General features: G+C 46.1%; 5 protein-coding genes across 5 annotated transcripts; 1 reads left to right on the forward strand and 4 right to left on the reverse strand.

The window, feature by feature from the left end:
* Window positions 1–1,772: 1,772 nt before the first annotated feature.
* N7478_009038 (adenine phosphoribosyltransferase APT1) lies at window positions 1,773–2,502 on the forward strand (the record flags this gene model as incomplete). Its single annotated transcript, XM_056925252.1, has 2 exons — window positions 1,773–2,247; window positions 2,357–2,502. The coding sequence occupies 2 exons, from the start codon at window positions 1,773–1,775 to the stop codon at window positions 2,500–2,502; spliced, it is 621 nt and encodes a 206-aa protein (XP_056777978.1).
* Window positions 2,503–3,303: 801 nt separating this feature from the next.
* N7478_009039 (gamma-glutamylcyclotransferase family protein) lies at window positions 3,304–4,065 on the reverse strand (the record flags this gene model as incomplete). Its single annotated transcript, XM_056925253.1, has 1 exon — window positions 3,304–4,065. One exon carries the CDS (start codon window positions 4,063–4,065, stop codon window positions 3,304–3,306), a length of 762 nt encoding a protein of 253 aa, XP_056777979.1.
* A 641-nt stretch (window positions 4,066–4,706) lies between these two features.
* On the reverse strand, window positions 4,707–5,192 carry N7478_009040 (uncharacterized protein; the record flags this gene model as incomplete). Its single annotated transcript, XM_056925254.1, has 1 exon — window positions 4,707–5,192. One exon carries the CDS (start codon window positions 5,190–5,192, stop codon window positions 4,707–4,709), a length of 486 nt encoding a protein of 161 aa, XP_056777980.1.
* A 634-nt stretch (window positions 5,193–5,826) lies between these two features.
* On the reverse strand, window positions 5,827–10,131 carry N7478_009041 (C2 domain protein; the record flags this gene model as incomplete). The annotated part of the gene is made up of 5 exons (XM_056925255.1): window positions 5,827–6,723; window positions 6,782–7,366; window positions 7,434–7,902; window positions 7,953–8,138; window positions 8,198–10,131. 5 exons carry the CDS (start codon window positions 10,129–10,131, stop codon window positions 5,827–5,829), a joined length of 4,071 nt encoding a protein of 1,356 aa, XP_056777981.1.
* Window positions 10,132–11,096: 965 nt separating this feature from the next.
* N7478_009042 (uncharacterized protein) lies at window positions 11,097–11,684 on the reverse strand (the record flags this gene model as incomplete). Its single annotated transcript, XM_056925256.1, has 3 exons — window positions 11,097–11,126; window positions 11,193–11,504; window positions 11,559–11,684. 3 exons carry the CDS (start codon window positions 11,682–11,684, stop codon window positions 11,097–11,099), a joined length of 468 nt encoding a protein of 155 aa, XP_056777982.1.
* Window positions 11,685–11,689: the final 5 nt, after the last annotated feature.

The raw sequence follows: 11,689 nt of genomic DNA on the forward strand, positions 1-11,689 counted from the left end.
TTTCTCGGCCCTCAACAAGCCCTGCCGGGCTAGCTCAATCGGTAGAGCGTGAGACTCTTAATCTCAAGGTTGCGGGTTCGACCCCCGCGTTCGGCTATTCCTACAAATAACCTGAGATATCTTTTTTTGCATCCTCAATTTTTTTTTTCTCTTCTTCTCTTTGCATTTTTCTTTTTGTTTATTGACAATGACCCATTTTTATCCTAACCAAACGCGCAATTACCCCTCCACTGAGTCACACATGGGGTACCCAAAAGTGTATGAAGGAGTTTCCAGACTTCCTCACCCCACCTCCCTGCAGAACAGACCCCTTGGACCTGCACGAAACGTCGCCCTCCACTAGATCCCCTAGCGCTGCATGCGTCCAAAATTACTAGAAACCCGACTGTAATAGGTACAGAAATGTACTAGTATGGTTCGATGAGTGTTATTGGCTGGGTTGATGGCTTGTACGATGTAATCTGCGCCCTGACGTGGTCTGTTGAAAGACGATGATGGTCTGATGGTCTAAGACCACATTAGCTTTGTCTCCGATCTATGGATTCCTTCCAAGGTTCGGAGATAGAGATACATACTAACATACATGTACCTATGTACCTATTATAGTAGTAGTTGCCTAGGTAAATATTATTATTTATAAAAAGTGAAAAGCCGCTTTGAGTCTTTCCTACACACCATCATTCCGCCACTTATGTTCTGGACAAGGCTATATCCTTTCAGCTACACGCCATGAGTCACGGTGGTTGGTGCATTTTTCCACAATGAACCATTTTATTTTTTTCTTTTATTACCGAGTCAGTAATATACATAATTGGAATGGAGCATTGTCAGAGACCCCAACTTGAACCAGGATGGTGTGATGGGCGGAGACAGAGCGATGATTCGTCCGGGATGAAAACCAGAGGCGTCCGTTAGCCCCAAAGCTAGGCAAGATGCATGTTTAGGCAAGTGGGCAAGTTTCGCAGATCAGAACGGAGAGAGGACGGAGTGGACAGATGTATGCCCGAGGCCCGCAGCGGGACCCTCAGCCAGACACATCAGCACATTTCTCCTTGGAGCTGCATGGGCGGATTCTAGAAACTGGCGGGCATGCGCGAGCTTGAAACGGGTGACGAATGTAGGTAATATTACAGACTGACACAGACCGATGGAGATAAGTACATCAGGTACGGGTGATTATTTAGTCAGATTTAATTTTGGCCCTTTTTCATGGGTTTGACCGCTGAAGATCTACTCTGTTTGTGTCAAGGTTGTTCTGCACTAAAATAAGGCGAACCGGGTACATGTCCACTGTTATCTGTAGTGGGCGGTATCTATAGACCTATAGTGGTAGAATAGATATCCCAATTCAATTAAATAAGAAAGGCTTAGTATAGAATAAAGTCTGGAGTTTATACTGTGTAGCTTAAAATATAATACATAATATAGAATCCCCGTCTATAATAATATCTATAATAATATCTATAATAATCTACTAGTATCTACCCATGATACCTTCTTCCCATCCAATTCTAGGCTTTTGGAGGGGCAATTCTGGCAACTTATCTGCTTATCAACCCTACCTTAGAGTACTTGGACCCGTAATTTTACCATTGAATTTTTAAATTTTATTTTTATTTTTATTTTTTTGGATTTAATTTTTTTTCTCTCTTCCTTCTTTACCAGATTAGATTTTTTTCTCTTATTTTTTTTATTTCTCGACTCTATAACCTTCTCAATTGCTTTTCTACCCCTCCCTGTCCTCCTCCTTCCTTCCCCCCTTCTTTCTCACCATGTCCTCATCCACTCTTCCTGATGCCTCCGCCCAAGTCCCCGGACACTCCGCCTCCAATCCCTCCAGCACCTCCGAACTCGCCAGTCTTAAAGTAAACCTGCGCTCTGCTCTGCGCCAGTTCCCGGACTTCCCCTCTCCGGGAATTCTGTTCGAGGATATTCTGCCTATCTTCGCCAACCCTTCTCTCCATGAAGCCCTGATTCGCTCTCTAGAGCTCCAGGTTCTGGCCAGCAGCAACGGCCAAAAGCCCGATGTTATCGTCGGCTTGGAGGCTCGTGGCTTTCTGATGGGCCCCAGTTTGGCTTTGCGTTTGGGCGCTAGCTTTGTTCCTGTTCGCAAGCAGGGCAAGCTTCCTGGTCCTTGCGTGACCCAGGGCTATGAGAAAGAGTATGGTACGGATTTCTTCCAGATGCAGAATGATGCTATCAAGCCTGGTCAGAAGGTTATTGTTGTCGACGACATTATCGCCACCGGTAAGTTTTTTTTTCTTCCCTTTTCTGCCTCAACCTTCATATAGTCTTGGATAGTATACAGTACATCCTTATCGCAGATCTTCATATTAACATGTATTTCCTTTTTAAGGTGGCTCTGCCTTCGCAGCCGGTGAGATGATTAAGAAGATGGGCGGCGAACTGCTGAGCTTCCTTTTCATTCTCGAACTCGAATTCCTCCACGGACGTGACAAGCTTCCTGCTCCTGTCAACACTCTCCTCTCCGGCCAGGCTTAGATTTTTCATCTTCTTTTCTGACTGGCCATTGCTGTACCCCTCCAACCGTGTTCTTTATAATATTTCTTTTCTAAAAAGAAAAACAAAAAAGCACATTTGTCTACCACGATTCACCGATACAAATGGTAATAACCAAAATGCCCGCACCGGAAACTGGCGGTGTCCCCACCATCCCACCCGACCAGCCGCCACTCCCGAAATGACGCTCATGCAACCAAGCGACCTGAGTTCCCGAGCATTTGGTGAAACTTTATACGCCTATGGGATCCTGTTGGTTTATTATTTTATTTTTAGCTTCCAATTTTTTTTATTACCTGGTTTTTTCTTTTTCTTTCCGTTTTGATTCTACGGGCCGAGGCTTCTTTCCATGGGTTGGAATAGAGCCGGGCTCATACAACCCTCTGACTCAAAATTTAATGAATACAAAAAACTCTTCCTCGACCATGTCGATATAGATAGAAGCCTCTCAAAATGCATTTCTCTGGTGTCCTAACACAAATCTACAAACTACATACCCAGCTTCATTACCTTGCAATTGTCTTATCCAGCTATCAGAATGTATAGAGCAAATGCGATTAAGATACGACCTCGGAATCAATTGAACTTCTCGCCGACTTTCTAAGTATGCCTAAACTACTAGTATTAAATAGAGATATAGATGCATATATCGGAGATTACAGTCATACTCCGCCCAGGTGAACATTTGAATAGGTGTAAAACGCCTTTTCTATAACAGAAACCTGAAGATGCTATCTATTGTAGCAGCAAATACTCTCTATCTAAAATGACATTCACACACGACTACACTGTGACCTTAGGCGCCGGAATAAACCGCCTCATAACCTCCTCAACCCACCTCTCATTAACCCCCAACGCCACCGATTCACGAATAGCCCGATTCATCCTCCCGATATACTCCGTCTTCGGCGGCGCAAGTCTCACCCGCTCCTCATCAACATAAACAAGCACATCCACCTCCTCTCCACTTCCCCCACTCTGACCCTCACCCTCATTCTCACCCTCACTCTCAGAATGAATCCACTTAACAATCTTCGCAGGAAGATACCACTTATTATAATCTCCCTCTCCCTGCTCCTTCGGCCTTATATCAACCCCCACCCCCGCACTTCCATTCGCATCCTCCGCATCACAATCAACACCCTCATACCCATCAAGTATAGCCTCATCCTGTAAATCCATCTTATAAAGTACGCCGTAGACCGCATCTTCAGATCCAGAAATAGGTATTTTAGATGCAACATCGCTTTTTTGAGCTCCAACTCGTAGACCAGCTGGTGGGAGGACGTTCGCATACCCCGCTTCGCAGATTAGCCAGCGCCATTTAGGGAGGATGGCGATTGCGACGGGTTTTCCGGAGAGGTTTGGATTGATTATGCAGCGTTGTTTCATTTGTGATGGGGAAAGGTTGGAGCCGTAGGCGAAGTAGAGGTATTCTTTGGGTGTTTCGGTGGTTCGGGGTGTGGATTCGGGGCATATTGTTGATGAGACGGGGAGGGTTGTTTCGGAGGGGGTTTCATTGTTGAGATGGATGTTTATGTGCATTTTGGATGATGGATTCATTGTTGTTTGGCGTTTGTTAAGTTTAGGTTGGGATACGAGTGTGGTGATGTAGGTGGATGGATGATTGAAGGTGTATGTGAAGAAGTTAAGCTTAAATGAGGTTTGAGGGACTCCGCACCTTGAGATCGGGCGCGGTTAAACTATAGATGACATACTACATAGGCTATATGAAGATCACGAGAAATAAACATTAATTAATCTAAATTAATATAATACTTTAAAAATTTCAAAATATACTAATTGTATCTTGATTCTATTCTAATTATCTTTTCTCAGCTTATTATACACGAGTAGTGCATCATTCTATTTTCATTCAATGCTGAAATTTAGTTAGTGTGTGATCTTTGTCATTACTCCAAAAGCTATATAATTGCTCCCGAAACCATGTCGATGGTCTCAAATCCGCTCTAAAGCCGTTCAGAAACCGTTAGGAAATTTCTACCCTCTCAAAGCCGTTCAAAAACGGATCGCCCCCTCGAGACCTCTCCAAACCCTCTCCAGGCCCTCTCAAGATCTACCGCCGGCACAAACATATAGTCCCAACACCGTAGAAACAGTGCTACTAGTATATATACTACCTAATACATATACCAGGCTCAATCCAAAAACACACCCAGATTAAACTAATTACTCAAAATAAGAGACTCATCACCCTCCGCCCAAACAAGACCGGCAATCCACCTCCTAATCTTCCAAAGCCCATCTCCATTCCCATCCCCTTCATGAAAATCCATCTCAAACATAAACTCCGCCCCAGCAAGATACTTAGGTGCCTTTACATCTTTCCCCATCCCAAGAGGACAATGCTGAGAAAGTGTATAACATTGCAACGTAGCTTCCTTCGCGCCCTGCTGAACATCAACACGAATATTGCTAAGCATATGGGAGGTATCCATCTTCACGACACGGTCGAAAGTAGCAGCGCGAATATTTGAGATGCCGGTAAACATAAGAGGCTCGGTGATGTTTAGTTCGAGGACTGCGTCTTCGGATATTGCTGAGTTGAAGGCGTTTATGTCGTTGTGGTCGAAGCTTCGGGCTAGACGGTATGCGGTGTCTGTTATTGCTTCGCGGGGTGTGAGGCCTTTTAGAGATAGAGGAATGGCCATTTTAGATTTGTGTGTGAATTTGAATTTGAATTCAAGGATGATGGGGTACTGGATTCTAATTGTATAGATAAATGCCTTTTTATGTTAGTTGTTTTCAATGTTGATTATTCGGACTTAAGGAATATGGTGCTTTTATGTCCTTCGTGAATACGGCGATCATATCGTGTGAGATGCACCTAGCAAAAAAATGTGGAGTTTACGGTATTGGAAGTAGGAGGAATAAACATGTTATGCTTCTTTACTGGCTTCAAATGCTCATTGCTCGGAGTTAAGGGTGTAAAGTCCGCCAAATTGGAGAACAAGTACAGAAGACCACGCACAGCTTTGAAGGTACCTGGGTAGTAAGTAGCGTCTATTCTTGGATATTCCGAGAAGGCCCGAGAAGTGCCGGGCGGGCCTTCTTGTATAGATTGCACCGAGATGATGGAGCTGTCATTAATGGATGCCGTCAATTACAGAACAGAGACCGAGACATTCATTTGATTGCTAGATTGTCATATAAAGATCCATGTAAGAAAGTATTACGAGTTCACATCATAGAAACGGTATCCTGGAATCAATTCAATCGCTGGCCATGAAACAAAAGAAAAAAAGGAAAAAAAAGGAACAAAAGAAAAGGAATTACATAAAACACCTAGCGCCGGGGAATCGTTCCACCCATTCGACTTCCAGCCCCGGCCATCAGACTTTGTTTCACGATGGCATCTGCGGCTGCGGCTGCAGCCAGTCGTTCCTTTTGACGACTACGATCACGAAGATATCCAGCAGCTTCAGGGCGCATACGAAGGATACGCAAGATCATATCGTCGTTAGGATCAGCCTGTGCTTCACGGCGCTTCTCCTCTTTAACCTTCTTCATGGTGCCCAGGTTGCGGGAGAGCATGATACTCTTTGCGCGACGAGCGGCGGGGACACCTAGGCCTCCATAGCTGGTACCGGTGGCGCCTAGGTGCGCGGGGGCAGATGTGCGGTTGCGATTGGCTTGCTGGCGGTTCACGGTGGCCGAGGCCATCTTCTCAGAAGTACGGATTAGATTCTCCGTAGGCTCAAAATAGAAGAAGTTCAAGCTTTGAATCTCATGGTACTTTGGTGATTTCAAGATATCAATGGGGACACCATTGGCTTCTCCAGTTTCTTCATCGATTGCATGGAAGAAGTTGAGCAATAGCAAGAGCCATCGTGATACGATGTCGACTTCTTGGATAGTCAATGGCTTCTGATGGGATGGTTTATCGGACAATGGTGGGACCAGTAGGCCGTCAATGGTTGCAAGAACCTCTTTCCATAGACGGGCCATAACCATTCGCATGGCTTCAGTGGTTAGTGTCTTGTTCATGATGGCGAAGTTATCGTTAAAGTAGTTGAATAGAGGATCGAGGGCATTCTCGACATCGGCAGGGGTGGGTCCAGTCGCAGTAGGCTGTCCTCGGTTGCGGTTCAGAAAGTTGGACACACTCGAGATGCTGATTCCACGGGAAAGTAGAGACTTTAATGTCCGACGCGATAAACAATGACTGATATATGCAGAGAGCTAAAATAAAAGTTAGTCACACGCAGGATTTTATGCAAGATGTAGAGTTACAACGAACCTTCTCGGTAATCTTTCGAGTCATGTCTCTTTCTGTTCGCTTGAGAGTACGGAAAGCTTTACCAAAATAGAACTGAATATCATCACGCTCACCCTCCATGCTGACACGAAGCAAAAGACGTCCTTGAGTATCCAGATCGAGCCAATATTCTCTCGGCAAAAAGTCGCTGAAATGAACGGGGTCAAGTTTGATGGATGTTCGGCCAACATAGTCATGATCACCGACGGCATCCCAATCCCAGATTGTAGCGATGATATTCAAAGCACCCTGGGTCGTGATATCTACAGAGTCCTCCCAGCGCGGGTTGAGGTTGTTATAGATGATACGAGTCTTCGCAATTCGCTTTTGGTACTCATCTGTCAGAACCACATATGGGTCACTGCCGCCATTCATGTCGCATGCCTTCAGATCTTCTGCTTCCACCACCTTGATGGTGAATACGTAAGTGGTTGCCTTGCGCACCTTTTTAAGTTGCGGAGGTGTATTCTTTGCAATAACATCGGCGCATCCATCAACATTGATCTCCTGTTCAAGCCTATCCAATTGAGAGAGCGCATATTCAATGTTATTTAGTTTCACCAAAGACTATTACCATGGTTAGCCAAGTTAGGAAGGTTGTTCAAACGAGCCACGAGTAACAAGATCAACATACCTCAGACGAGAATTGAAATGGCTCAATTTTGTCCTTGTTCGTCCAAGTATCCTTGGCAAACTGCATAAGCTTCTCCTGTGCGGTTTGATTCAAAGCCGCCTCTTGCTCCGGCGTGAGGCGGTCCAATTCCCGAACAAACATTTGTTCTAAGGATTCACAATATTTTGCGACACCTTTACCTATCGAGTTGGATAACGCAGTCATGAATTTCGCATACTGGAGGTCATCATCCCACTCGAGGTTGACTAGGTTCTCCACGACCTGGTTAAAAGATCGGAACACATCAATGACGGAGACACTGTGCCGGCAATCTTCTGGGACATCACCCCCAACTTCGTCTGCCCGAACGGAAAATGCATCCTGTCTGGTGGCCTGGTTGACCCACTCCATGACACTTTGGTCCGTTAGACGCAGCCATCGCCAGACGAATTCCTCTAGTAAGCTCTCTATATGGTATGGGAAAGGGTCACTATAATGAGTTAGCTAAGAGACCAATGTTAAGAAACACGATGTTCATACTCAGGAATTGTATTCATAAATAGACGCCTGATGGTAGCAAGCAGCCTATAGAGATCAAATCCTTCTTCGATCTCGATCTCTTCGCCTTTTGCCTTTGTTTGCTCAAGAATACGAATAACCATTTCCTGTGAATCTTCTGCAAACATGGGGAGCACTCTGGAGCAGAGTGTTATGTATGGGTTGACACTACTATGGTGTTAGAACATGTATCTTTGGATATCGGGTGAAAAACCGTAAAAGCGTACCCCATGATCTCAGGGTTATTCCTGTATCGTTTTTGAATTTTCGTTGCGAGTTTTGAAATAGCATCGCCCAGTTGAATGATATCATCGACCTGCCAGGACTCTTGATTGACAGAAATTAACTGGCTAAGAAGGCTCTGGTACCTTTCCGTGGCCTTTTGAGCGAGACCCTCCTGGACGTACGAGCCAAATCGTTCAAGGTCCGCCGGGTCCTCTGTATAACATGGATCCATCTGAACGTGATTTTCAAGAACATACATTACTGGCCCGAGAGGCCGTGGCTTTGTTTCATAACAGTCCATCATCACATCGTAAAGTTCGCGTAGTAAGGCCTCATGAATTTTGGACAATAGCTGCTGCATCATCTGGATATCATGCACGGTCCACTTTTGTCGGTCAAACATCGCTGACGCAACAAAACTGCTGCGTTTGCTACTCTTATCGCCAGCCGACGATTCTTTCACAAAAGTAAATGCCGAGTCCAAAGTGTTGAGATCAATCTCGTTGTCCACGAATTTTGATTGCATCACATCCAAAAACAACACAATGCGTGAGAAGTGAGGTATCCGCCAGCGGAGACAAATCTCATTTAACATTTCAGATGACTGCTTTGATAGCAGTTTCATGGACGGGGCATCTGATGTCGCTTGGGTTGCCTCGATTTCCCGATCACGCAGATCGTGAGTTAAGGTTTGTGCCAAAATGATTCTATAAACTGCCCGGGGGTCAGAGGGGATGAATGTATATGTGTCTGACTCTTCCGAGTCACCATTGGTACCACTCAATGAGAGACCGCTGATGTCAACGGGCTGGTCAATGGCATAGGATGTTCTATCTGTACGACCGGAGGCTGTTCTTGCAAGATCGTCATCTCCTGATGCTGAGTTGAACTGAGGTAGGGAGCCAGGTGTGCTTTTAGCGAGTTCTGGATTTGACTGCACGATAGCAAGCATCATCTGAGAAAGATCAGGCCCTTCGCTCTTCTTCCAATGTTCATAGCCTTCGTCTGATTCAAAGTCATCCCTAGACAAAGTCTTATGGGTTTGAAGACTCAAATGAGTTTGATAGGTTTTCAGATCCTGCAAAGCTGCTTTTTCTGTCCATTTCTTCTTGTGTTTATCAATTTCTGCTTGGGCTTGAAGCGTCGCCATTCCAAATACCCTAGCCACATGTTGCACGAGAGGCATGTCTTTAACATCATAACTCAATGGAGCAACAACCTCCGTAGTTGTCGTAGGCCCATTTGCGGCCATCAAGTCCTGATCTTGCACTAGAAGCTTGTTCTCTAGGACCGATAATCGATTTGACAATTCAGGGCGATCTTTGGCCCAGTCCTTTTCACTCAAAATCAACGCAAGTAGTCGGACAAAAAGAGCAACGTGTCGGTCCACCATCATTTTCCAGCTATCATCGTCATGGTCTTTGCCCTTGCTAAGCTCTTTGATGGCATTCGAGTAGAAGATAAGAACCAAATCCTCAGCGCGCCGATCCTTTTCCATGCGCTTGCGGAAAGAATCTTCTTTCAGCACATTGAGGAAAGCAGCGAATGATCGCACCACCAAATGATCCTGGTATTCCTTGCGCTTTTCTTTCCCTATCAACACGTTCGTCAACCGCTTCTCCAGCTCAGCAACGAAATTATGAGGTATTCTGGTGCTCTTTGAGTCCCTGACCAAAGAGAAGTCGCTCATCAAATCATGGATGGAGGTAGACGCCCGTTTCTGCTGCGCCGGCGCGGCAGGTACAGTTTGGGTACGACGAGAGCGAGGATGTAAAAGGTAGGCTAGGTAGGCTACACGGAGCGCATGGTTGCTTGCGACATTGGCGGCGACGGGTCGGCGACGCGAAAGAGAGGAGTTGCGCGAATGACGACCCTCATTTTGTATACTGTTGATCCGTCGGTTGACTCCTCGGGATTGAGTAGATGCTGTCGACATCAGGCTGTCTTCTGGATTCGTAAACGGTTCGTGGGGAGGCAGTGGAATGCGGGACCATGGATTAAGATAGAACGCAGACCACTAGCCAGCATCGGGAGCCGGACGAAGCCCTTTTTTGCGCGGCCTGATTTTAGTTCAGGTGGAAGTTTTATTGGTTTCCAAGTGGGTATTGTCTCGGAGGGGAAAACACCTTGGCCGGGCAGAAGGGGGGCGGAAACTTGAATGTGATTTCCACTGTTTACACTGGAGAGAGAAAGGAGGAGGGGGAACGGGTGAGACTCAAGCTTCTAACCTGACGTAGGCGCCCGGACCATATATAATTGACAACGAACGCCTCCACTGAACCCTGGGCTTGGGAAATAGAAGTTACGTAGGAGATTGGGTGGAAATAAATATATGATGTGTTTTTGTCCCCCAACTTTTTCTAGGAGGTGACGCGCCCTGGCTCTAAGGGAGGGGCCTGATCTACGTAGGCGCTAATAACAGGCATTGTAATGCAAGGGTGGTCTATACTACAATTTATACTATTTGGCCAGGACAGCTCCGATGTCTTTCAACAAAATTGTAAATGCAAGCAGGAGAATTCGGATATTAACTGTTTTTAGCAACTAAACCCAAACTTACCAATACCTGCTGCTTCAAAAGGTGCTGGCAAACGATATATACAGGTGCCCAATGTTGTAGGTATGGGGTCGTTTTAGCGCTCGGCAACATCATTGGCTCAAATTAATGATACCTATGCACCTGCAACAGAGTAGGGATGCGTTACAAAGGAAGAAACTTGAATAAGAACTTGTTTTGGAATGGTAGTTGAACTTCTAGTTCGGTCCAGATCCAGCTTGCGTCAGGAGCTTAACATGACACTCAAGTGACGCCAAATAGGAAACAAAATCATCTTGGTATTTACACACACAGCATATCAAAAAGGAAATGAGTAACGAGAGAAGTACAGCGGGAGGCAGGGTTTACCACTTGTCCTCGCCAGCCTTGCGGGCCTATATATAACTCCAAGATTAGTGGATAGGTTCAAAATGGTGATATAGTACAGAACTGAGCCCTACCGGTGCAGCATTGGGTCCGCCCAACTCCTTCTCGAGACCATCGGCATAAGTCTTGGGAACGCTGGGCTTGTCGGGGTAGTTGAGGCTGACAATACCGCACACACCGAGGAAGGCGACGACGAACATGCCGAGGTGGAGGAAGCCCTTGCCGGAGCTAACGTGGGTATATTGCTCGGGACTGAAAACACCGAGGATTTCGTTGTCCTCATGAACGGGCTCGCCGAAGTTTCGCTTCTCTTGTGCGTCCCACCAACCACCGTAGGGGTCTCTGTGAGCGCGCTTCACGCGGGGAGGGTTGGGGTAGTTTCCATTCTGCCATTGTCGTTAGATCACTTGCTGGATATCATCGGCTCATAGTCGGCGTACCTGGAGAGGGTCCTCAACCTCAGCAGCACGGAGTGCTGACACCTGAGAGAAGGATGCGCGGGGGACAATGGCGTGGCGGGAAGCCAGCTGGGGCAGGCGCCGGGCTAGGATCCGTTGAGAGAACATCTGAG

This window comes from Penicillium angulare (assembly GCF_028827245.1).
Source record: "Penicillium angulare strain IBT 27051 chromosome Unknown utg000005l_segment0_segment0, whole genome shotgun sequence".
Lineage (NCBI taxonomy): Eukaryota > Fungi > Ascomycota > Eurotiomycetes > Eurotiales > Aspergillaceae > Penicillium > Penicillium angulare.